Source organism: Dermochelys coriacea, chromosome 8 (assembly GCF_009764565.3).
Source record: "Dermochelys coriacea isolate rDerCor1 chromosome 8, rDerCor1.pri.v4, whole genome shotgun sequence".
Lineage (NCBI taxonomy): Eukaryota > Metazoa > Chordata > Testudines > Dermochelyidae > Dermochelys > Dermochelys coriacea.
Window position 1 is genome coordinate 18239094 of NC_050075.1, and position 25926 is coordinate 18265019.

Sequence of the window (25926 nt, forward strand, 5' to 3'; positions counted from 1 at the left end):
ATATTCAACGTGATCAAAACACTTGTGAGCTTAGACCTTGTTCCCATTGCATCGTGACAGCACTAACAGAATCAGGCTGATCAAAAAGGAGAGGGCTTTTTGCTTACATACACATGCATGCTTTGAGTCCTGAGCAGTGACAAAGAAAGGAAATACTGACAGTGAAATTGGCACTTTGGTAAAATAGCATGTAGTTATTTTGGGCCAGGAGATATCTCAATCAGAGTGTTTCAGTGCTTTGATGCCATGGTGATAGGTATCCTAAATATACCCAAGATACAGAAAGATACTGATGTGAGATCAAAGTGGAGCTGGGTGTATTTTAAAGTGACAGCTCTAAAGACCGGTTCTGTTGTCTTTGTCCAACCCCTTCCAGCTACAAAATACACCCACCTTCCTGTTTAATACCCAACGCTGTTATCGTGAAAATGTTGCAAAATATATTACATATATCCTTAGCCACCTAGCCCTTCACAGTTGGGTCTTTGCTGCATAACTTGGCCTCTTGGGACATCAAAAAGTAAAGGGGCTGGAACTAAGGTCTTCCTACTCCAGAAGCAAAGGCTAAAAGAAAATCCCCATTAAGGGTTAAACCATGGCTTTGCCTTGAACCTTGAGTAAAGAGCAGCACATTGGTTCCTGGTTTGCTCCTGAGGCAGTGCAACAAACTGTCTCAGGTCTTGTCGGCACAGGGAAATTGATTGGCATAGTCATAGCAGAATAGGCTACTCTGCTATAGTTATGCTGGAATAACTCTCCATGTTGAGACACTATTCTGCAATTTTAACAGTGACTTTTATTCTGAAATAGTGTCTCAACATTGGGAGTTATTCCAGCATAGCTATACTTTGGATTCATTGGGTACTGATGTGGGTGGGTTTTTTTACAGGTAATGAAATGTCAGTTATTACTTATGTGCTCTTGTTGAGGGGTTTGGAGGAAGGGGTTACGTGGAGTCGGACAAATCCTCCTTATCCCTATGCCGAAGATCCACATCACATCAGTTCTTCTGATCCAGTTTTGCTGGATGTGGCCTACTACCTCTGCCTGTTAGGGTCACTCAGTCCTCCCCAGGGGATGCACATGATATCTCTGTAGCACTCAGTTCTTACAACTTGAAATAGCAAGACCAAAACTTGCTATATTGCTAACTCCATTGCTTTCCATTTTAGTCACAGATTATCAGACAAAGTCCCAGGTACAAAGAAAAAAAATTTAGCAACATCAGAATAGCATTCCAGATGTACTGCAGCATAATGGGTTTGGATAATGAAAATATATTGCTTTCTATCTAACAAGTGAATGTAAAAGAGCAGGCTAGTCCCACAGAGCCTCCTACCATCAGTAGAGTACCTTGATGATCTGAAGTGCATAGAAAAGGAGCCCTGGGGTAGTGCATAAAGTAGAACCTTGGGGACAGAGGGGTCATTAATGAACCTCTCTCGAGTTTGTGAACAGGGCTTCTCCTCAGCTCACAGTATCAGCTCATTTTATATGAGTAGTTAATGAATTGGAGTTCAGATCAGATCATTCCTCAGCCCTGTTTTAATAGCCTGCCTAACTGCTCAAGGACCTGGAAGTCCTTCAATAAGTAACCTAACCCCTTCAGCTTGAACTGCAGTCATGTTTCCTGATGAGAAAAGAAAAGAAAAGAGAGACGAGAGAGCAAAAGCGAGACCCAGAACATTTTAACCAATTGTTTCCATGAGTGTCTCTTAAAAAATACAGCCCTGCCCCTAGCCAGACTTGACTGTACTCAGACTCACCAGAGAGGCAAACCAAACACCCGTGTAATGCTGATGGGATAATTTACCAGTTCAGACCCAAAATCTGTTCTTCCACCTGTTACCACAAGGAGGAGAATAATGAAAAAAAGGAGTATCTTCCCCATCAAAAACAAAGGCATGCATAAAGATGGGCAAGCAGGGACACAGGCCCACCCGCTAATAAGTGAGGGCACAGAACTCCTCCAGTCCAGGGGCCATGATGGGAGCTGACAGTTCCTCCAGCCCCAGGGCTGTGGCAGAGGTACAAAACGTGCCCTCCAAAAGCAGTGAAATTTTAAATTCCTGTACGTGCCCCTGATCAAAAACATTACCTGCCATGAACAGAATTTTGCAAGGCTACTTTAGAGGTAACCCCCCCTTTACTAGAAGGGACCACGACAGCAACAGAGTATGAGCTTGACAACTGTAATTGGGACAAGTTGCAGAGGGACAGTATCTGCCCCATGATGGGGGTGCCTAATGGAGAGTTTTGTCACTTGATGAGATGGATGGGCTGGGATTATAAATGGGTTACACTCAAGGAGGATGGCCAGTCACATGGAAAGTAGAATCAGAAACATATGTTTACTGGGAGTTGAGAAGAGCTGAGACATGCTAATGAGGTATATATGCAGATCACGGTCTACATAAGTTGGGGTCCCTTTTATTTGCCTTCTTATTTTTGAGCCTTCAGGGTTCACATTTTCTTCACAACCAGTAGAGCTGGAAACTTTTTGTAAATAAAAGCTTAGTGTCACTTAATCACTTGACTCCAGAAGCTGGGGCTTTGTGAAAAAAAAAACAGATACCACAAATCTTGTAATAAACTAGTCAAAGTTGAGAATGAGGAGTACAGTACCAAACGCTGGTTTCTTTCCCTCTCATGCTTGGTTCCTCCTTTCAGACACAATCCAGGTGTCTTGATACTGGAAAAACAGGCTGGCATCCAGGAAAAGAGTGTACTGAAGAAATAGCATCAGATGCTAAGGAGAATTAGGTTGTGACTAATTTCCATGGTAGGTAGAGCTGTATTGTAAATACAGGAAGACATTAAGTAACGTTTGTTGGATATCCATCTCAAGAGTGCTCAGAGAAAAGCCAGGAAGAATCTTCTGTTTGCATCAAAACAAGCAACAAAGTTTACAATCATTCCTCATCACTTAGCATGATATATCTACAGCAGTGATCTTATCTAACATGGGCATACAGTCCATTTACATGTCATGATCAAATGACAAACAATGCACCCTTCTTCTCCTGCTCCAAATATTTTGCCCTGAATTGGCAAGGTCATTTTCTAAAACTAGCATAAGGAAGACCAATTAGCTTTAGTGCATTTAGACATCAAATCCATTCTGTATTTTTAGTCACGAGGTATTTTAAATAGGTCACTTGTTTCCCAGTGTTTCATGTTCTGCCCTGATCCTGTTAATTTTTCATAAACTACAAAAAAGCTAACACACTAACAGGTCTGACCTAAATCCACAAAATCCAGGTTAAAGGCTAAAAGTCTGGGAGGATAGACAGCCCTTAGCTCACATAGCAGTTATTTACTTAATGGCAAATAGAAAGAGGCATAATGCAAAATAAGACTGGTGTCAGCCTATGTTTTTCATTCTTACCTCTGAACTGTCCTTGCTTTGAGGGGTTACTTCAACCTGGGGTTCTGTAGTTTAAGCTCTTTTTCGTTAGCTTTATAGCAAGTATTTTTTTAAATGAAAAAAACAACAGAGGCATCAAATATATAGCTGAAGAGTAAGAAAGAGGAGCAAGGCCAAATCAACACCACATGCCTACTGTATAAAATCTCTTGATGTTACTATAGGCAAATGTGTCACTGTTGTGTTATAGATACCAGGCTAGCTTCTTGAATCCACTGCGGCCCCTTTACTCTTCTAGGATGACACAAAGGGACTGCAAACTACTGAGACAACCACTTCTGCCCTAGAAATAACTCCAATATAAGGAGGATTTTCTGGTAGCACAGGACACACTATCTCTCCTCACAGATTCCACTACAGAGGTGCAGGGGATGTGTCCACAGCATGCTGCCCTCCAGCTATTCTCAGTGACGAAACCACAGGAGTTACCACATGGAAAACCATTGTAAATTACAGAAGCCATTGGGCTGCTCTAAATTGCTCAAGGCACAACAGGGCCCAGAATTTTGGGAGAACGATGGTGGGCTTTATGCTCCCCTCTCTCTCCCACTACTCCGTGCCTAATGCAGGAAAGCAGTAATGCAGGGTTTGGCCCACAAATTACACACACAAGTGATTTCATATGTATATTTATAATATGAATCATTTACTAAATAGAGTCGTTACAGTTTATTGTGTAAATATTTAAATGTAATAAAATCCATAAGAAGTGGTTTTTTTCGCTTCATGCACAGTGGCTTTTTAAAATGTTTGTTTTCTATCAATATCTCAGCTGTTTAAAAAGTAACGTTTTAAAACACCCAAAGTGGTCAATGTTTAGGGCCTGATCCTGCCCAGTTAAAGCCAATGAGAGTTTAGCTATAAGCTTCAGTGAGAACCTGCACAAGTCATTTACTCTGAATTCCGCTTTGTAAAGGAGACTGGTTTTTTGTTTGGTTGGTTTTTAAATTCTACTGATGGCAGAAACCACTATTTGGAGTGCCTCCTGCTAACTATAAAAATGATCAAACTTGGTAAACATATAAACATGAAAAAATAGACTATCTAGACCAAATTTCAGCCCAAAAATTCATATATTTTAAGGTCAAAAGGAACCATTAGATAATCTAGTCTGACCTCCTGCATAGCAGAGGACAGAGAATTTCATCCAGTTGTTCCTGTATTGAACCCAATAGCTGTTAATATGGTTGTAACATTGCATTGTGTTATAAATGAATAGAATGGAAACTTTTTTTGTTTTTTTAATAGAAATAGTAGAATATATTTTCTTCCCTAATTTTGTGATGGGGTGGGAGGACTTTGGGGAGGTGGACAGAACGTATAATTTTAGTCTATTGTTTAAAAATAACTGTTGTATAAATTCAGTTATATGAAGTTTATTTTTAAAAGGTTTTTCAATTTAACTCACTTTCCTCAAGAGGAAGAAGTGAAAAGTTGATGAACAAAACGTATCTTCATCTTCTGTTTTGTATTAACCACTGAGGTATTTATTTTGTATTACATCAGTTGAAAGGCTCTGGTTTTAGAATGCTCTAAGTTACTACAAATTTACTTGTTTAAGTTTATAACTCTAATGTTTAGGTTTGTTGTCTGTAGATCAATTAAAAAAAAAAAGTTACCTTGACTTGAGTGGAGTACTGCACCTTATACACTGGAAAAGTAATTGACAGACTGGGTTTCAGAATGAGTGCACTGCAAAAATTAGCTCATCAGCATGGTGGAGGTCAGCAGATGGAAAGTATAGATGTTGGTCAAGTTTTCAATGCCAAATATGTATATGATTCCATTCTGTAAAAGATTTTGTGTTGCCATGAAATTTGTTTTTGCATGAAACAATAAAACAATGTTTATTTTCATTTATTTGAACTGAATTCTACTTCTAATCTTTCCAGTAGCCTGCATGAAAGGAATTATTTTGTACAGGAGAATTATTTTAGTGCTGGTTTCAGGGGACTTAGCAGATCTACTCTGAATTCAGGCATTCCTTTCCCAGCTACTCTGGGAATGTGGTTTGAGTTTGGGACTCTAGCTAGGACTATCATGGCTGTCTCCCTCTACCCATCACCATTTTGACACCCAATTAAAGGGAGATCTATCTCCCTTCTTTGCCTCCAGCAAAACTGCAGTAATCTACAAAGGACTGTATTAATAATACTTAGTACTAAGAGAATTTTCCTCCAAGGATCTCAAAGTGCTTTTCAAAAGGAGGGTGAGTATCATTAGTCTCATGTTTAGGAGATGGGGAAATGGAATCACAGAGAGACTAAGTGAGCTGCTTAGGTCACACTGAGTTGTTAGAGAAAGAACCCATTTCCTTCCACTTCCAGTTTCATGCCCTATTCACGGCACTGTGCTTCCTCCCTTAAATGTGTTCCTATTTCCCTATAATCTTTTCAGTTGCAGTGATTTTGCCACTGCTGCTTTGCTAAGGAATTGCATGCAAAATGCTTTGCATTAGGATTCCAGATCCCTGTGCCCAGAGAAAGAGGTCATCAACGGCGCCATACTTCAGAGCAGGCCCTAGATCATTGAACCACATAATATGGTTGCACTGTGGAAATTTGCAGCTGAGCCAGTTAGGTGTTATATCACGGTTTAACATACACAGCCCTGCAGGATTATTAGAGAGCCTTTGCTGTAAGACAAAATGCATTTTATTTCTAAAAATAAAGTATCATGAAGCAAGCTTTCTGGCTGGGAATTTTTAAACTAGGGTATCTTTAGCTGTAGAAGCAGTGTTTATTTCATAGATCTGGGTCGTTGCCCTCCTCTTCAGCTCTCGGGCCACTTGGCAAACAGCAAAAGGCCAGCAGCAATGAACTGCCATCCAGTCTTCACACAGGGTTCCCTGGGGAAAGCAGGAAGATCATTTCACACAAATGGAATGATCGTGAAGCAGCTTTTCTGCCTCGCTATGTGTTTCCTATTCTAATCACCCTACAGTAAGAATGAGTTGCTGAGCCCGATTCGGACCTAAATCAACAAGTTACTCTGGATTTACACTGGGGTAAATGAGATCTGATTTGGGCCCAGTGTTTAACAGGATCTTTTCTAATCTGTTGGCCTACAGAAGATTTAGGATCTGTCTACGCTGCAAGCAGTGTACTATTAATCTAGCTAGCTCAGGTACTGGATAGCAGTGAAGCCACAGCAGCATAGACTTCAACACGGGCTAGCTGCCCGGATAATTGCCGAGGGTTCTGGGCGGGCTTGTACAGCCCATATTGAAGCCCATGCTGCTGCAGCTTTGCTGCTGTCAGTACCCGAGCTAGCTAGATTGAAGCTAACCTGGGTCCGTCTACATGACCTGCAGTTACACCCCCGCATTGCAGTGCGGGCATAACCTTAGGCTCCGACCTTGCACGGTGCTGAGTGCCCATGATTCCCATTAAAGCCAATGAGATTTGAGGACACTCGGTACCTCATAAGCCTTTAAAAAGTGGTTTGAACAATGTTCTTTGTTCCTTGCCATCCTGATTACATAGCAATGAATATTTTACAGCATCAGCTCTGGGCTATGTAAATTTACAGCAACCAAAAACAACAATCCCCACCCACCTACTCCCATAGTTCTGTTCTTCCAAAGTACTTTAAAAAACATGAATAGTTGCTTGGAATGGGCATAAATCAAACGCTGCCTTTGGTTCCCTGCAACGAGAAAGGGCATTCTTGAGGTTTAATGTATTAGTTCTGCTTTAAAAATGCATTAAGGCATCTGAACAACAGATTCTCAGATCACAAAGGAGTTTGGCTAGAGGACACCGTTCAAACCCTAGCTGAAAATAAGGGAGGAGGAAGCTAGTGAGGTGCTGAGCTCCTTGCTCTCAGGATCAGGCCCCAAATGAACTTTTTACATTTGCAGAATTTCTACATCATCAATATTCAGTGGCACACTCCAGCACACTAATCCCATTTGACCACGTCTACAGATATTAAACTTGTTCTGCAGTCTCTCTTTTGGGAACAGGAGGAACATGCCTCTTAGAATTATGTAAGCTGCACAAAACAGCCTTCTCCCCCTTCCGCAACACACACACAAAGACTTACTCGTATCTTGTATTTCTCTCTGGCGCCGACTCTCAACGCTAAGGTGGAACCTGGCAGCAATGGGAAACACAGGCACTCCTCATAGTGCCTTGCAAGGTTGCATTCTAGGCATGGACTACACAAGGCACCACAGACACCTGCCAGTAACCACAATCACAGAAGTGCTGTAGGTTCACACTTAACAAGAGGTAAACGGCATTTTGAAAATAACCTGGAACATTCATTTCATTCTAATAGCCTTGTCCCTTGGGGATAAGAGCGTTTTAAACTGGACTTCACAGAATTCTAGCGAACCCTACACTAGAAGGGAGGTGGTGGCTTTCCAATGACTTCTTTCTGTGGGCAACTCACATGCGTCCCATCTCCTTTTCCCAATCCCCTAGTGCTTAGTTCTCAACATGTAGCTTTCTGCAGAACACCAGGTACAGTTTCATAAGTCACAGTTTGATAATCACTACACTACTTGGCCCAGCAGGTCATTTTTGGTTCGAATGTCTATGGATGTATGAACTATGCTATCTTCAACCAACCATTGCTAACAGGATACTGCTATGGTTTTGATGATCAGTGTGGATAGGGGTTTTAGTCTTTGAGCTAAAATAACCAATGCAGGTATACAATGGATCACCCACCCCCAAAAAAGCAGTCTATAGAACACTTTTCTAACACTAAAGGCCTTTTTATACTACTGTTCCAACCACGGCAGAAGATACTGCTCCCCTGTAGTGCAAATAGGCCCTAAATCTCCAAAAGGGGGATGAACTGACAGCAAAGCTTAAAATACATTGTATTCAAAATATCTTTCCAGACAGCACTGAATCCCATTTGGCTTCATTTGTTTTTCCTTTTTAAAATTCTTGAAAAAGATAAATTCAACAGCATTGTTATCACACAGTTTCATGCAATTCATTTAAATGTCTTTTGTTCTCAAATCAGGAGTAAAAGCACCTAGGATAGCATTTGTCTATAGCAGAATGATAGCACAAGTGCCCACTGCAGGGAATCATTCATTTAATTTCTTTGGTGACTATAGATACAGTATTTTTCAATAAAATAAACTAGTTCCTGTTCTGTTAAGTATGGTCAATGGCCCCCTTTTTAGGAAATCTTCACATTAATCTCAGTGGAAGCCTGAATCTGTAAATTAATTACTTTAAATATTCTACTCTGAAGATGACAAAAGCTGAAAGAAATAGTACAGCCACAGCCCTCAACTCACCTCATCTGGGAGCAGGGTACTGGCTAAGACAACAAAGTCAATGTAAATGATCCTAGGTGACACAGCAGGAGAAACTAAACAGAGTTCTTTATCCAAAAGGGTATTTTCACCAGTGGCTAAGAGCAAAACTTGAAAGCCAAAAATGAATCCCCAGTTCTATGTTCAGCTGAGTAATGATGTCAACCAAGTCTTGAAACCCATTTCTATAGCCCAATCAATCCACCCAGAAATTGGAATTAAAAAGCCCTGCCCCTTCAGTGTAGAACTCCACTGATTTTAGTAGAGTTGACAGGTGTAAATGAGGGCATAGTTTGACCTCATACCTGCATCCAAAGCTCAGCTGAGCTACCTTCAGACAAACAAGTCAAAGAAGTAGCAGTTTTCTTAGAACATGCATATCAGCTGTATTGTTTCAGCTGCTCCACTGTGAATTTAAGTTCATTGATCTATTGAACAATTGCAAACACATTCATATGCCTGTTTAATCCTTCAACTGGCATTATAAATACTTTTTCCATAAAATAAGCAGCCCGGGCCTTTATAGTTGTGTTCAAAATAAAATTCAGAGAACTCATTCACAGTGAGCAATATGAAGCACCTTGTGCCTTTGAATAGGGCTTTGCTCCAGATTGTATTCTTACTGCAAATTAATAGGGAGGATTTGCTACTGTTGACATGTTATGAAAGAAAGCTAAAAGGACAAAAGAAAACAGACGAAAATAATAAGCGAGAGAAAGTAAAGGAGATAAAACATCAAACAAACAAAGAAAAAACATTGCTATTAGTTGTTTACCTTCTGTTTAAAGGATTAGAAATTTCTGCAACAATTTTTTTCTTTTCTTTCTTTTTTTTTTTTTAAGTTAAGGCAAAGAAAATTTATTTTTAAAGATCAGAGGGAAAATGATGCATGTTTAGGATTCCATGGTATGCCAGAATAAGACACAGAAGGCAGGTTTATTGCCTTTTTTAATTTTTAGCAACTGCTTATACACAAAAGAGTTTGTTTTTAAAAAAAAAACAAAAAACAGTGTTTACAAATATACTGTCTCTCTCTTAGTCAGGGATGGCAGGAAGCCATTGGTTAATGGCACCTAGTTAGTGCTTGTCAGGGTTCCCTCCCCACTCTGAACTCTAGGGTACAGACGTGGAGACCCGCATGAGAGACCCCCTAAGTTTATTTCTACCATCTTAGGTTAAAAACTCCCCAAGGCACAAATTCTCCCTTGTACCTTGGATTAAGTAACGCTGCCACCACCAAGCAATTTAGACAAACTCAGGGAAAGGACCACTTGGAGTTCCTACTCCTCCCTAATATCCCCCCCAAACCCCCTACACCCCCTTTCCTGGAGAGGCTTGAGAATAAACAAGATGAGCACAGACCAAGCTTGGGTTTTTTTAGGATACTAAAAAAAAACCCAAATCAGATTCTAAAAGAAACAGAACTTTATTATAAAAGGAAAAAGGTAAAAGAAGTACCTTTGTAAAATTAGAATGGAAGATAATCTTACAGGGCAATCAGATTCAAAAACACAGAGGATTTCCCTCTGGCCCAAACTTTAAAGGTACAAAAAGAAAACCAGGAATACACCTTCCTCTCAGCACAGAGAAAAACACAAGCCAAAACAAATATAAGCTAACACATTCCCTTACTAATTCTAATGGAGTTGGATTGCTTGCTTCCTTGATCTGTATCCGACAAGCACCCAGAACAGACAGACCAAAACCTTTTTCTACCCTACCCCAGATTTGAAAGTATCTTGTCCTCTTATTGGTCCTTTTGGTCAGGTGCCAGCCAGGTTACCTGAGCTTCTTAACCCTTTACAGGTAAAAGGATTTTGTGCCTCTGGCCAGGAGGGATTTTATAGTACTGTATACAGGAAGGTTGTTACCCTTCCCTTTATATTTATGACAGTGCGGTAATGCAAACTCTCACTGTAACACAGGAGATGAGGATGACAGGAGAACTACTAGTTAGCCAAATCCTTTTTGATGCTGAGCCTCCCTGACTCCAGCTGACTTCCATGGATGATGTTGGTGCTGAACACTATTCAGGGATCTAGCCCAACTACATTTAAATTTTCCCGCATGATGGCTAACAACACTGACATTATGAGCGGCTGTAGCAAAAGGAGTTCATTCGGCAGCCAAGATTTAACACAGCAGTAGAGAGGGGCTTATGTGTTCTGTTGCTCGCTTAACATAATTTATGACCAAATTAAGTAAGAGAGTAAAGAGAGTATATTTCCTTAAATGTCTTCCACCCACCGCATGCAAGCCCATAGGCACACCCAAATTACAGCTCTGGGTTATCCTACCATTTTCTGGTTGGTTGGAAGGGGACTCAAGTCCAAAGAAAATGGAAAGTTGAAAATAATGAGTTTTCACTTTTCTGTTATTTAATTAAACTGAAATAAGGGAGGAGGTGGAAAGGGGTTGTATTTCTGGCTTTAGCGCTTATTTCAACCCCTCGGTGGCATCAGGAACTCCAAGCGCTATATGTGGATATGCCACCATGTATGTAAATTTATTCTCTCTAAATTGAACAGAATTGGCAGCATTAAGGCTAATTTAATTTTGGGCAAGTTCAAGGATTGGTTTTCAAATAGAAATTAATACCTTCTGATCCTCCTAAATGAAGACATCAAAGACCTTGATAGACATACAGGAACTTAGTCTAACATGAGGCAAAGATATCATCCCCACTTTGCAAATGGGGAACCTGAGGGACAGAGAAGTAAGCGACTTGCCGGAGTTTACGATCATGAGACAGCATGTCTTTAGAAGAGCCAGGAGAAGAACTCATGATTCCCAAGTGCTGCACCTTAATGACTCAACAGTCCCCGCTTCCTTCCTTCACACAATTAAACTATTTTTCAGCTCTGGAGAATAGTCCTTTTTCAATTTGTTTGGTTTTTTAAATCAAATTCTGTCTAATTTAGGTACTTGTCTGGCCCTGATCACCGGAGTATCTTGGCACCTCACAGTTTGTAACATATTTATCCTCCCAATGAATGGCAGTGCTATTATCCCCATTTTACAGACGGAGATCTGAGGCACAAAAGGTATGTCTCCACAGTAACTGGGAGACCTGCTCCCAGCTGCAATGCAGACATACCCAGGGAGGCTAAGGATATGTCTACACTGCGACCCACAGCACGAAGTCTCAATATCACACAGGAACGGGGTGGAGGAAAGCTGGGACTTGAACTCAAATTTCTGGCTAGCTCCTTACCACTAGACCATCCTTCCTCTCTGAACTTCTGTTCAAAATGTGTTTAACACACAGGTAATCCAGTAACATGCATCTCTCATAGTACATACTCTATCTTACAAAATGGGGCATTCTAGTCATCAGATGACTTCCTATTGGTGAGAGTAACTGCTCTTAAAATGATAACTTTCGGAATCAATTCTCCTTTGACAAGGATTGTTCTCAATATTCTAGAAACTATTTTCAAGAACTGATCAAATATTTAAAGCTATTTTGCAACTATGGAAGAAAAGTAGATGGGGGGGTCTTGGTTCGGGGGTCCTTTGGTACTGAGTGAGTTGGCACTAGAAACTACAAACTACTTCCACAGACAATATGGCTACAAGCAACTCACTAATGCACAAGAGCGAACTGATTTGGCTGGAGATATCTAGTCTTTCAGACCCATCTTCCCTAGTTCTCTCAAGTACTAATGTGGTTTAATTCAGCCCGCAGGGCAGGAAAATAGACAGAGCCCATTTAGCTCAAACCTGCTACAGAACACCCTTCCCTCTCTTCTTTCTGACAAAGGAAGCAGCAGCCATTCAAATTAGGGACCATTCCAAATGCAGGGCAGTTGTGGTAACCACTGTCACAAGTAAAATTAGCATAGAGATCTCACTTTGATCCCATCATTCGCTCACACTATAAATCACCATGCAATATGATAGGATGGGTATTCCCTGTTCAGAAAAGGCACAGAACCTGCAAATGCAAGTCAGCAATGAAGTTCATTAGCAGGGCTGTGTAGAGGAAGCTTGCAGGATACACCACATAAACCAAAGGGGAGGGTTTGTGCGAAAGACTCTTTGTAACTATTTGCAAAATCCTTAATGAGTTCTTGCATTACGTGGGCTAATACTTTGTTCTGTTAGCCACTAATTTACATGAAGCACGAGAAAGAAACAGAAACAGGGGATAACTAAGGCCTCTGTGACTGGCCTTCTGTAGCTTTCAGCACCTGAATTGGAGTCAGGAGAATTGGTCTATTCCTGACTTTACCACTAATTCACTGCATTAGCTTCAGTAAGACATTTAATCTTTCGATGCCTCAGTTTCTCCACTGACAAAATGGGACAATAAAATACACCCAACCTTTAGAATCCATGAAAGAGGTTTCCACAAGCATTATTTGTTTTTATGATTTGACTATTGATTTACTGGGAGTCTCAGTTATATTAATTTCATTACCCCTAAACCAGCCATGATGGATGGTCTGATCTTCAATCTCCAGTGTCTGGTAACTGCTCTATAAAAGTCTCATTTTGTTTTCCTCCCCGTATTACTTGAATTCATCCCGAAAGGAGGGAATTAAAGCAGCAATAAAACACTGCAAACTCTTACACACACTCTTGTCACTGCAGATACCAAAAAGGCCAGTGGTCCAGTCTCCTCCGGTCCGTGTGACTGTTGTGATGGTGGACATGCCAACCCTGTGGGTCGGCTGAGTTGTCACAGGCTCTGTTGCCTTTTTGTTCCTGATTGAAAAAAACAATAAAATAAAAGAGAGAGGCTGGGCTTTTACCACCGAGGTTGCTCATAAATGAAGCAACCCTGAGTCTGACAGGAAAAAAGTGGAATTCATTATTTTAGTGCTACCAATTTGCTTTATGGCTATCCTCTTTTGCAGTGTTGTTTCTCTCTGTTTCTGTTGCTGCTGCTCTCTATCCACTCAGAGTGCGGCAGAAAATATAGCTGATCAACATTGCCCTTCAGTCTCTAGCAAACAAAGAATTGATCAGAAACCAAGTACTTCAAGTGCAAATATACAATATCCATGCAGGTGTCAGCATCCACCAGCCAAATCACTGCAATTTACCTCTTTAATGTTAACACTAGAAATCTGTTCCTAGCACAGACCTTTCATGCTTATGATGAATGTATCAATTCATTCATCATTTCACCAGAGGGGGTTTTCAAGGGCTGAGCTACTGATACTGATTTTTTTTTCTGAGTGGAACGATTTCATTTGCATGCTGAAATGTATCATTTTCTTTCTTTTTTGCACATAGCATGAAACTTGGTTTCTGAGCCGAACCCAACTTCTTTCCAAAGTAGTATTGTGAGCAACTCTTCTGGTGGAATATCTAAGGCTGCATTCTGTGCTGCATCTTCCAAGAGGTTTAATCGCCCTTTGTACCACCCAGACTGTGCCTGCAGCCAATGATGCAAGCCCCAAGTTATGACAGCATCTTCACAGTTATCTGCAGGGATCTTTGCAGCCCAGAATGGTAGAAGTACTCAGTGCTACAGCCACTTCCCTTCCTTTTGCCAACACCCTTGTCTCCCCCATGCCATGTTCCCAGCCCTGCTTCTTACATCAGGGAGGTTGGACTACAGGGAGAGGAGCAACAAATCAGATCTCATGCTTCAGAGATTCAGCCAATTGCCTGCAGGGTCATTAAGGAATTTTTTCTCTGATACACAGTTGGCCAGATGTATTCTAGGGTTGTTGAATGTTTTTATTAATTATTATTATTATTTATTTATTGCCTTCTTCTGAAGCACCAGAGACTGGCCATAGCTAGAGCCAGGATGACAAATGGGGAGGACCAGTGCTCTCAGGAGGCATGGAGAATCCTCTTTTTTAGATGCCTGGCTCGTGTGTCTTGCTGATATGCTCAGGGTCATACAGATCCTCAGATTTGGAATCAGGAAGGAGTTTCCCCCCCGTCAGACTGGCTGGGACCTTGGGGAAGTTTTGTCTCTCTCTCAAGCAAGGGTTGTAGATCATCTGGGCACGTCTTATCTAATCTATTTCCTGACATTGCAAGGGCCTCAAGCAGTGGTACCTCGGTCTCTCATATTCTCTGCCTATGGCACACAATGGTTTAGTTTGCTGAGGAATGAAATGCTTTTGTCTAACAAAAATCACTGTGCTCAATCTCAATGCATCAAATCATAGAAATGTAGGGCTAGAATGGACCCGGAGAGGTCATCAAAGCCTAGCTCCAGTGCTGAGGCAGGGCCAAGTAAACCTAGACCATCCCTGACAGGTGTTTATCCAACCTGTTCTGAAAAATCTCCCATGATGGGGATTCCACAGCCTCCCTTGGAAGCCTAATCCAGCGTTTAGCTGCCCTTATAGTTAGAATGCTTTTCCTAATATCTACCCTAAATCTCCCTTGCTAATTATGCCCATTACTTCTTATTTTCAGTGGACCTGGAGAAGTGACCGTCCTCCTTATAACAGCCATTAACGTATCTGAAGACTGTTAGCTGGTCTCGCCTCAGTCTTCATTTCTCAAGACTAAACAGGCCTGTTTTTTTTAACCTTTCCTCAGAGGAGGGGTTTTCTAAACCTTTTATCATTTTGTTGCTCTCCTCTTTCCTAAAGCATAGTGCTCAGAACTGGACACAAGACTCCAGCTGAGGCCTCACCAGTGCCCAGTAGAGTGGGACAATTACCTCCAATGTCTTACATAAAACACTCCCCAGAATATTCGCCTTTATATAAGGGTATCTGGGTGAAAATTCATAGACTGTGTTAAATAGGTGGTCAGACTAGATGATCTATAATGGTCCCTTCTGGACTTAAACTCTATGAAATCAATGAAAATAGGACCTTGTAAACTGGCATTATTAAGTACCTCCAGCATTGGGGGAATTTGCTGCAGGGCTTAGGTGGCACCTTTACAGCCCAGCCTACATGGCACGGTAGCAGCACAAACAGAGGCCAGAGTGGGAACCAGAATCTGGCTCCCAGGTTTATTTCATACAGATGGAGAGTCAGACCAGAGTAGTTCAATCCCCATTTAAAAACCAAGAGTTGGCAGCAACACACTTGCATGGATTTTTTTAATTAAAATGCTCCACACAGTAATTAATTTTCCCTAGGTTCAATAATGTTGTTCCACTTTCTTTGAAATTTAAACTGCAAGAACTTTAATAGAAAGGGATTGAGAGGCTGACTAGTTTCTCTGGACTTCTGGTGCGGTAACACTGCTTTTTCCTGAATGGCTTTTTTTGATGCTTCTTGCATCAATGCTACCTCAGTAAATCACAACAGTTAAATCTCCACTATAGTATCCTCTGGGAATTATTTTTTTCCACCCCCTTTCTCCAGCAGTGGAAGAACACAACTGTGCTAAATCAGGGAAGCTGTCATTCATGCCAATATCAATAGGTTCTGCTATTAAACTATATAACTCAGGAGGGAGCCTGTATCAGTCCTCAGCATTTCTTAATGTTATTCTTTGTGAGAACACACAACAATCCGCTGATAATTTGGTCAATATTTTGACCACATGGGACAACGCGCACTTAAATTAGAAATGGCAGCAAGGTCTAGTTGACATGGACCTAAGAGCCAAGAACTCCCGGGGCCCAGCCACCCTTTTCCACAGAAAGTCCCACAGGAAGGGGTCCTGTGGCAAGCCAAACTCTGTAGAAAACAGGGGTCTGCTGGAGAATTAGATTCAGGTGAATGGAGGCCCTATGCCTCCACACTGGATTCGGGATCCACTCCTTCCATGTTGCCAGGGACTCTTGTACCTTGGGTCAGTATAGAGGGGCTCTGGTTCATGAAGTAATATAGATGTTGGCTATATCAGTGCTTGAGTAGTGAATTCTCCGCAGAGTTACTGAAGGGAGGCCTGCGGGTTGCAGAGCTCTCTCAGCCTCATTCCCAGCCCCATGGAAGCAAGAGGAAGGTGCTGTGGAGGCAATTAACACACACATGCATACAAGGGGGAAGATCATCTCCATGTGGGCCAAGGAAGGCCAGTCCAGGCCCTGAGCTGTAATCCCAGTTTTGCACTGATGCTTCTCAGGCAAGACTCAACCGCATTGTATCATGCCATCATTTCCTATGCTGTAAAATGGGGATAATGCTTATCTATCCCACACAGGCAATCTGAGAGTTGGTCAATATTAACAGAGCCACGTGAAGGTGCAAAGCACTACATAAAAATTAAAAATGAGTATTTGCAAGTGTGCTCACTCATGGCGGTTTCCTAAAGGGGATTCCTTTCCTACTCAGCAGCTGATTTGTGTCTCATTAACATTTAGTTGATGATTTCAGATTGTTCCTAATCTCAGTGGAGAATAAATCCAGCAAAGATCATAGATACTAAGGTCAGAAGGGACCATTCTGATCATCTAGTCTGACCTCCTGCACAACGCAGGCCACAGAATCTCACCCACCCACTCCTACGTAAAACCTCACCTATGTCTGAGCTATTGAAGTCCTCAAATCGTGGTTTAAAGACTTCAAGGAGCAGAGAAGCCTCCCTCAAGTCACCCATGCCCCATGCTACAGAGGAAGGCAAAAAACCTCCAGGGCCTCTCCAATCTGCCCTGGAGGAAAATTCTTTCCCGACCCCAAATATGGCGATCAGCTAAACCCTGAGCATATGGGCAAGATTCACCAGCCAGATACTATAGAAAATTCTTTCCTGGGTAACTCAGATCCCATCCATCTAATATCCAATCTCAGGGGATTAAGCCTATTTACCCTGAATATTTAAAGATCAATTAATTACCAAAATGACATTATCCCATCACACCATCTCCTCCATAAACTTATCAAGTAGAATCTTAAAGCCAGATAGATCTTTTGCCCCCACTGCTTCCCTTGGAAGCCTATTCCAAAACTTCACTCCTCTGATGGTTAGAAACCTCCATCTAATTTCAAGTCTAAACTTCCTGGTGGCCAGTTTATACCCATTTGTTCTTGTGTCCACATTGGTGCTGAGCTTAAATAATTCCTCTCCCTCTCCGGTATTTATCCCTCTGATATATTTATAGAGAGCAATCATATCTCCCCTCAACCTTCTTTTAGTTAGGCTAAACAAGCCAAGCTCCTTAAGTCTCCTTTCATAAGACAAGTTTTCCATTCCTCGCATCATCCTAGTAGCCCTTCTTTGTACCTGCTCCAGTTTGAATTCATCCTTTTTAAACATGGGAGACCAGAACTGCACACAGTATTCTAGGTGAGGTCTCACCAGTGCCTTGTATAATGGTACTAAAACCTCCTTATCCCTACTGGAAATGCCTCTCCTGATGTTTCCCAAAACCGCATTAGCTTTTTTCACAGCCATATCACATTGGCACTCAGAGTCATCCTATGATCAACAATACTCCAAGGTCCTTCTCCTCTTCCATTACTTCTAATTGATGCGTCCCCAACTTATAACTAAAATTCTTGTTATTAATCCCTAAATGCATAACCTTACACTTCACTATTAAATTTCATCCTATTACTATTACTCCAGTTTACAAGGTAATCCAGATCCTCCTGTATAATATCCCGATCCTTCTCCGAATTGGCAATACCTCCCAGCTTTGTATCATCTGCAAACTTTATTAGCACACTCCCACTTTTTGTGCCAAGATCAGTAATAAAAAGATTAAATAATATTGGTCCCAAAACCGATCCCTGAGGAACTCCATTGGTAACCTCCCTCCAACCTGACAGTTCGCCTTTCAGTAGGACCCGTTGCAGTCTCCCCTTTAACCAATTCCTTATCCACCTTTTGATGTTCATATTGATCCCCATCTTCTCCAATTTAACTAATAATTCCCCATGTGGCACGGTATCAAATGCCTTACTGAAATCTAGGTAAAATTAGATCCACTGCGTTTCCTTTATCTAAAAAATCTGTTACTTTTTCAAAAAAGGAGATCAGGTTGGTTTGGCACAATCTACCTTTTGTAAAACCATGTTGTATTTTGTCCCATTTACCATTGACTTCAATGTCCTTAACTAATTTCTCCTTCAAAATTTTTTCCAGGACCTTGCATACTACAGATGTCAAACTAACTGGCCTGTAGTTACCCGGATCACTTTTTTTTTTCTCCTTTCTTAAAAATAGGAACTAAATTAGCAATTCTCCAATCATTCGGTACAGCTCCTGAGTTTACAGATTCATTAAAAATTCTTGCTAATGGGCTTGCAATTTCAGTTGCCAATTCCTTTAATATTCTTGGATGAAGATTATCTGGGCCCCCCGATTTAGTCCCATTAAGGTCCATCTATCGTGCTAACCTAATAAGACACTACTGAAATATATCCAGGTTTAATCAAAATTTGGATTCTGGGTGCTTTTTTGGTGCCCATGTAGTCAATGGTTCTCTCTTCATTGGCCATGGAGGCCTAAAAGGACCAATCAGCTTCTCAGCTGAAATCCACGTGGGACTGAACAACAAGGAATCCTCTCTAAGACTTGTGCCAAACTGAATCCTGTGCAGAGCACTATACTGCAGCAAGCACATTTCTCATCACCTGTAAAATATATTTTTCTTTTTACACAGTTTATTTATAATGCCAACATTGATGTGAAAGGCAGGCACCTTATTTTATTTCTTACCGTAGGGCAGAAAGAAAAAAAGTCCCATCTTCAGGTGTTATTAGGGAAAGGAGAAGTGGCGCTTGGATCTCGGGCCATGAGGCCTCCTCAGTCTCACTGAAGCAGCGACTTCCCAAGTGGTTCATTTGGGGTTGAGGGGAAAGAGAGAAAAATTCTCCTTCTCTGTTGAATTCAGAAGTGCCTCAAGGTTGTTCACAGCTGAATGTTGATGACATCATTGCATGCTCAGGCCTGATGTCACAATGGGGTCCCAACAGCTGAAACAACCCCCAGGTTAGAAAGTGAAACTGTCTCCTCCCCCAGAAATTACACACATACATGCACATCTTTACATGAAATTTGAAGATAGCCCTTCTGCCTCTAAGCTTTAGTCTTTTAGTCTAAAGCATGTCTGTTGTGGATGGGAGAGTCCTTTAAAATGATGAATAACTGGAGATACAGACCTGAAGTTTAAAGTGATGGAAAATAATCCAGTCCCCCTTGATTAAGAACTGCTAATCAGTGCCCATGTATGTTTTTGCCACAAATGTGATTCAATGGCAAGTGGGCCTATAGCTCCAGCTAAGAAATGTATAATCGTATAAATATCAGATCCAGTAGTATTACCACCTTTCCATAACCTTTCACACTATTACTACTAACAGTTATAGTACACAACTAATGATATATTATTTCACAGTGTTTGAAGAAATCTTTCAACAATTTACCAAAAGCAATGTGAGAAGACAGTTGCTAAGGGCATGTCTACACTTAAAACACTGCATCTGTGCCACTGTAGCACTTCAGTAAAGATGCTACCTACACCAACAGGAGGGTTTCTCCAAGGAGGTGACAGCTAGGTCAATGGGAGAATTCTCCCATAGAGCTACCGCTGTCTACACCAGGGCTTAGGTTGGTTTAACTGCACACTCAGGGGGTGTGGATTTTTCACATCCTTAAGCAACATAACAGGTTTCAGAGTAGCAGCCGTGTTAGTCAGTATTCGCAAAAAGAAAAGGAGTACTTGTGGCACCTTAGAGACTAACAAATTTATTAGAGCATAAGCTTTCGTGAGCTACAGCTCACTTCATCGGATGCATTTGGTGGAAACAAATGCATCCGATGAAGTGAGCTGTAGCTCACGAAAGCTTATGCTCTAATAAATTTGTTAGTCTCTAAGGTGCCACAAGTACTCCTTTTCTTTAAGCAACATAGTTATACTTCCCTAATTTCAAAGTGTAGACCAGGATTAAGGCTGGAGGAGAGAGAAAAAGTGGAGGAAGGGGCAAAGAAAAAGCTACAGTTTACTGTTGGCTGACAGCTCTGAAAACAGAGTATTCTACTAAATCAAGTTTGAAGGACAGAGATAAACCAGGCACAGAAGGAATTAAGTGCAAACAGATTTAATACCTATGTAAGGCAGCCAGGAGTTCGTGCTCATGATTTCGTTTAAACTATTCCCTGTTAAAGCTTGCCTAACCCCCATTCTCCCAGTAAGGCAAAGTCATCCCAAAGTTTTGCGAATAATACGGGGAATCTAACACTTTAACAAATCCCTTTATCCTGTCACTAACTTTTATCAGACATAACTGGTCAAGTATCCACATTACAGGCCCACAGTTCACATAGGAGGGGTTGGTTTCTTGCCTCCATTAGAGAAGGCCTCCCACACTGCCCCCAGTGATGTTAATTTAGTTCTTGGCAGGACCCATGTAAAAGATTGTTGATATTGGAGTTTTCCTTGAATCTTATAAGATGGGAACCTGATGGGGGGAATCAAGCCACATTTGTGTCATTTTGAAGAGGACTACAGCAAAAGAGGAAATTATTTTCAGTGTTAGTTTATTTTTAGATTGCTGAAATCTACGCACAATTTGGGATTTCATCCAATCTGTGATGACTTTAAGTAATGCAGCCATAATAATTTGCATGTTTATAGCACTTTTCAGGAGATCTCAAAGTTTTAGAAACATTAATGAAGTCTCACAAAACTCCCGAGAGAAAGGAAGGTATTTTAATACTATTGCTAAAGATAGGGAAACTGAGGCTGAGAGGAATTAAGGAAATTTGCCCAAGGCCACATAGCAGGTAAGTAGCAGAGCCTTGATCGTCATTCTGCTCCATACCACTGGACAACATTATACATTAGCGTGAGCAAAAAATTGCTCATCAATGTTTTTTAAAAGCAATTCTCTGTTAAAGCTTACCTAACCAAACTTTTTCCAGTAAGGCTATGAAGAAGGCACAGAGTTTTGCTACTAATATGGAGAATCTAACACTAACAAATCTCTTTATATCATCATTAGTTTTTATCAGACAGAAATTGCACACATAGCTGCATAACAGTGACATCTCCTGGAAACAAACAAACAAGACTAGGAAGAATGATCAGTTTAGTTTGTCTGGACTGCAGCAGGAACCTTAAGCAAATGTGAAGCATATTAGTCTTTGTTTTTTGCTTCACAATTAAAAGTACAAGATTTTCCTCCTAGAGGCCTTCTTTAAAAAGCAAACCAAAACATTATTTCAATATGCAACATCAGTTTAAAATCTTCTTTGTTCTTGCAATAAGCTTTAATGCAAACACAAGCTGTTAAATGACAAGGGTCAAGAAGCAACCTTTGCTGTTAGAAGGTTTTGGATCAAGGTCCAGCCTGCCCTGCTTATCTGGTTGTCAGTCCACACTGCTTCAGGATTATTTATTTATTTGCTTGCTTGGTTTCCAATTTCTGGAGCCAGCCAAGGTGATTCTAGACAAGGAAAGCATCTGTTTAAGAAAACCTTTTTGATCATCTCCATTCTACACTCTAGCCTGAAACTCAGCTGGGCTTTTTGGGGGGTTGTTGCCTGTAACATCGTAGTTATTTGCAGAAGCACCTATTCGTTACTTCCATCTGGATATCCACCAGAGCTGGTGGAAAGATTTTAGGCCTTATTCCAAAGGAGGAGACTTGTAATGTAACAACAATCTATAGGAACAGCATAGAAGGGTCAGCTTTAGTATATCGCCCCATTCCTGGGGTAGCACCTAAACCTTTAGCATTCTGACTTGAAGTTGGTGTCAGTGTTATGAACTGGGACCAGGGGGCACATCTGGAAATACTTAGCTGTCCCTCATTCCTTCTCTGTTCATTAAAATCTCAATTTTCAGTATCAGACCCAAAGCTGCTTAAGGAAAGTCAAACAATTTGTGACATTCAGAGCCCTGACAATCTGCGATAAACTATTTGCTATAAATAAGTAAGAAAAAATAATTCTGAGTCTAAAAAAGTGATTTTATCTGACAATTGAGCCTGAAAAACCTGAGTAGGAGGAGGAACCATTAACATCCTACAAAGGTTCTCCTAAAGCGGGATGTATTCCCAGAGACATCGGAGAGGAGAATGGGTGTATGGAGATCTTTTTAAAAAGATCCAGTGTCAGAGGTAACTCCTACAAAACACCAAATTGGTTGTGATGTACAAAGTCTGTTTATTCAAGAGTCCTTTACATAGACTCAGAAGAATTCTTTGAAATGTATAAAAAGCCCATTGCAGTGTTCACTATACACCTGTGTGAAATTAGGAAGCCATGAATTAAAGACTGTATTTCATGAGGATAATGAATGTAAAGCAAAGACTGTAACTTTACAATACAAGGTGTACTGAGTCTGTGGCCTGCATTGTGGAGGAGATGATCTAGATGATCATAATGGTCCCTTCTGACCTTAATATCTATGAATCTATGAGTCTTGAGCTAACAGAAGCAGCAAAGTGCACAATGGCAATCAAGACTTAACACCTTGAGCTGACCAAAACATTATAAATGGGGGCGGGGGGAACGATCATTGCTAACACATGGAGACGGGCTATTAATGGAAGCTCACAGAGGGACTGACATGATGCTAGGGCATGACAAAGAGGATGAAATCATGCACTGTTGGTCTGAGTAAATGGCATGAAAGTTTTTCCTGCTTGATTGTAACAAATAGCCAGACCTAGTTAGTTATGTTGACTGCATTGTTTGTCTAACTATAGGTTATAGGTGATGTTGGAGATTAGCACAGCGAGACACTTGAGAGAAGGCAGGCAGAATAAAAGCAGAAGTGAGAGCCTGAGCTATTGAAGGTACGAGAAGTGGGTTTCATGTCTCAGCCGCATAAGGCCCATCATAATCTCACTTACCAGCTAGGTCTGTTTTCATCGTCCCTGCCTTCCTCACCATTTTTTATTCCCAATCTTTTTACCTTTTAAGGCTCCTTATCTCGTTTCCCTCACTCTCTGATTTGTACCACTCTCTCTACCAGCAGCACTCTGCTATATATACTGCCCTAAGCCACCAAATGTTGAAAAAACAGGTAGAGAGGTAGGAGACCAGGAGAGGACAGGATCTTAAACTCAGCGAGGTCACAATGTCAAGAAGAGGAAAAGTGGTAGTGTCAAAAGCAGCAGAGAAGATTGAGGAGGATGGGGATGGTGTAGACAACCTCAGATTTGCTGATGAAGGGGTCACTAGAGACCTTATTCAGTCAGTATACGTATGTATTTACATACCTGTGCCTACAATATACAGCACATACTTACTACTTTGATCCTACCCACTTCTATGAACACACCTATTTCTTTTTCCTGAGTATAACTCCATCAAAAGCATGGAGTCTTCTGAGCGTTTATTTCCTTGGCTGGCCAAAAAAATCTGAGTCTTATTCTCAGTGTTTTATATACTTACACAAACATAGGGGGCTTGGTATGCAAGTCTCGCTGGATACTTACAGCAACCAGGGCACAAAGTTAGAATTCCCTCTCCAGCAGATACACACTTCAGAGCAGATTCCTACCGCTGTGATGACAAGCATTCAGCAGGCACTGTAATTGCACAGTTAAAATAGTTCATTTTCTTACTGACAAGCCCTAGTTAAAGAGGCGTGAGGAGGTAGCCTGGTTGTCTGAAGAGAAACAAATCAAAGCACAGAGAAAAAGGTGAGAAAAGGACCAGTGTCTTTCACCCTCAGCTAGGGTGACCGAATAGAAAGCGTGAAAAATCAGCACGAGGGTGGCGCGTAATAGGCGCCCATATAAGAAAAAAGCCCCAAATATCGGGACTGTCCCTATAAAAATCAGGACATCTGATCACCCTACCCTCAACCCCCTTTTCCACATTGGTTAATAAGTTATTGAAAAAGATGGTGGCTGCCACTCTGCCCAGGATATTGGACAGGATATGGGACAGGAAATAGAAATGGCTTGGACTATTATTTATTTTTAAATACTTCAGATTTTTTCTATGCGAGTTCTTGAAGACCTATGGCACAGCAGCAGTAAAGCCCATACTTCTTCACATGCTCTGTCATGTCCAGAAGAATGGTGCCAAGTACAGCCGAGTGACTTTCTCAGCCATTTTCTGTTGCAAAAACATGAAAAATTTGGGTCAACCTTTCGTGAATTCCTGTAGATTGTGCCAAACTGATTTGGCTGAAAGAGCCTTTAAACAATTCGGGGGGGATGAAGGGGGCGGGAAATCAGAATCTCTTGTTTCGACCTCTTTGAAACAAAAAATTCGATTTTTCAATTAAAAATGGGTTGGGGTTTTTTAAAGTAAAAAAATGCTCAAAGTTGAAATGAAACATTTTGTTGCGGATCGAACAAAACATTTCTTTTGACCCAAAACAAAGGTTTTCTTCAACTTTTCAATTCACTGAAAATTTTTCATTTTGGATCAACCTGAAATGAATTTTTTTCAGAACTGCCAGAGAACCCAAAAAACGCTCAATTATTTGCACAGCTATAGTTCTGAGCAGTTGACCCTGGCTACCTCCACTTGGAAACCATCTGATCTTCATACCATGAGGGATTTTCCCAGATAAGATTAACAACATAGAGACTGGGACATGGAATTGAACATAGGATCTAGGGTAGCTTTGACCAGTCTCGCTGACTGAGGTTCTAGAGGATCTTTGGCCTGTGACCTTACAAGTTGGACTCATTCCCCCCTGCTGACTTGTAAAGAGGGGAGCTATAGAATTCATCTATGATAGCTGAGATCATTAATTACTCCTCGCTGCTACATCAGCTGGTGATAGATGGAGGGAACAAATGGCACCCATTCTAAAACAATGGTATTGGCTCCCGGGTTCAATGCAAGGCTTTGTCCCATAAAGCCTAGTATAGCTGCAGTAGAGCCTCTCTCCTCGAGTTCTGCAGTGGTAGCCAACTTCAAGCTAACAATCCCTGCGGGCCAGGCATGCTCAGTGGGTGGCCCTCAGCTATGGAACTTATTTCCCGCAGTGGTGTGAGGGTGGATCTTTAGGGATCAATACAAGGCCTATTTCTCAAACATTTGCTTGGTGCGGCTTGGAAGGATTAGTGGCAAAGGAACGTTTGTTTATATTGGTAGAGGTTTATTGGTATATTGCTTTAGTTCTCTCTATAGAGGCAAATAATGTACAGCTAATTTCATTTGTATATGCACACTGCCATGGTGAGAGGGGACATCATGTATATTAAAAATACATCATAAGATGGGACAATGAAACGGGAGACGAGAAAAAAAACAACGTGGCAATATTTGAGTGTCATGATGATTGTCTTAGACTAATACACTATTCCCTTTATTTTCACCTCCATTATAAATTTGATCTTCCCTTAGTAACATGCTAAGACAAATGCAATATCAGAAGTTGTGAAACTCAGTCAAAGACTGATTGTATGGAACAAAC

General features: G+C 41.1%; 1 protein-coding gene across 2 annotated transcripts; it reads right to left on the bottom strand.

Moving 5' to 3' along the window:
• Positions 1 to 4817: 4817 nt before the first annotated feature.
• Positions 4818 to 24829, bottom strand: PLAC8L1 (PLAC8 like 1). Of its 2 annotated transcripts, none has more exons than XM_043520249.1 (6): positions 24513 to 24829; positions 23940 to 24076; positions 19254 to 19510; positions 13288 to 13421; positions 7475 to 7611; positions 4818 to 6275 (listed from the first exon to the last, which is right to left on the bottom strand). In XM_043520249.1, the coding sequence occupies exons 3-6, from the start codon at positions 19376 to 19378 to the stop codon at positions 6132 to 6134; spliced, it is 540 nt and encodes a 179-aa protein (XP_043376184.1). In that variant the 5' UTR covers positions 19379 to 19510; positions 23940 to 24076; positions 24513 to 24829; the 3' UTR covers positions 4818 to 6131. The 2 variants fall into 2 exon arrangements, with proteins under 2 accessions (XP_043376184.1, XP_038268464.1); XM_038412536.2 differs by having other exon boundaries at positions 23940 to 24156.
• Positions 24830 to 25926: the final 1097 nt, after the last annotated feature.

Coding starts and splice junctions, on each gene's coding strand:
- PLAC8L1 (XM_043520249.1), bottom strand. CDS start 19,378: ATGAACCACTTGGGAAGTCGCTGCTTCAGTGAGACTGAGGAGGCCTCA. Junction 13,422..19,253: donor TTTTTTCTTTCTGCCCTACG/GTAAGAAATAAA, acceptor TTTTTCAATCAG/GAACAAAAAGGCAACAGAGC. Junction 7,612..13,287: donor CTGCAGTGACAAGAGTGTGT/GTAAGAGTTTGC, acceptor GGTTACTGGCAG/GTGTCTGTGGTGCCTTGTGT.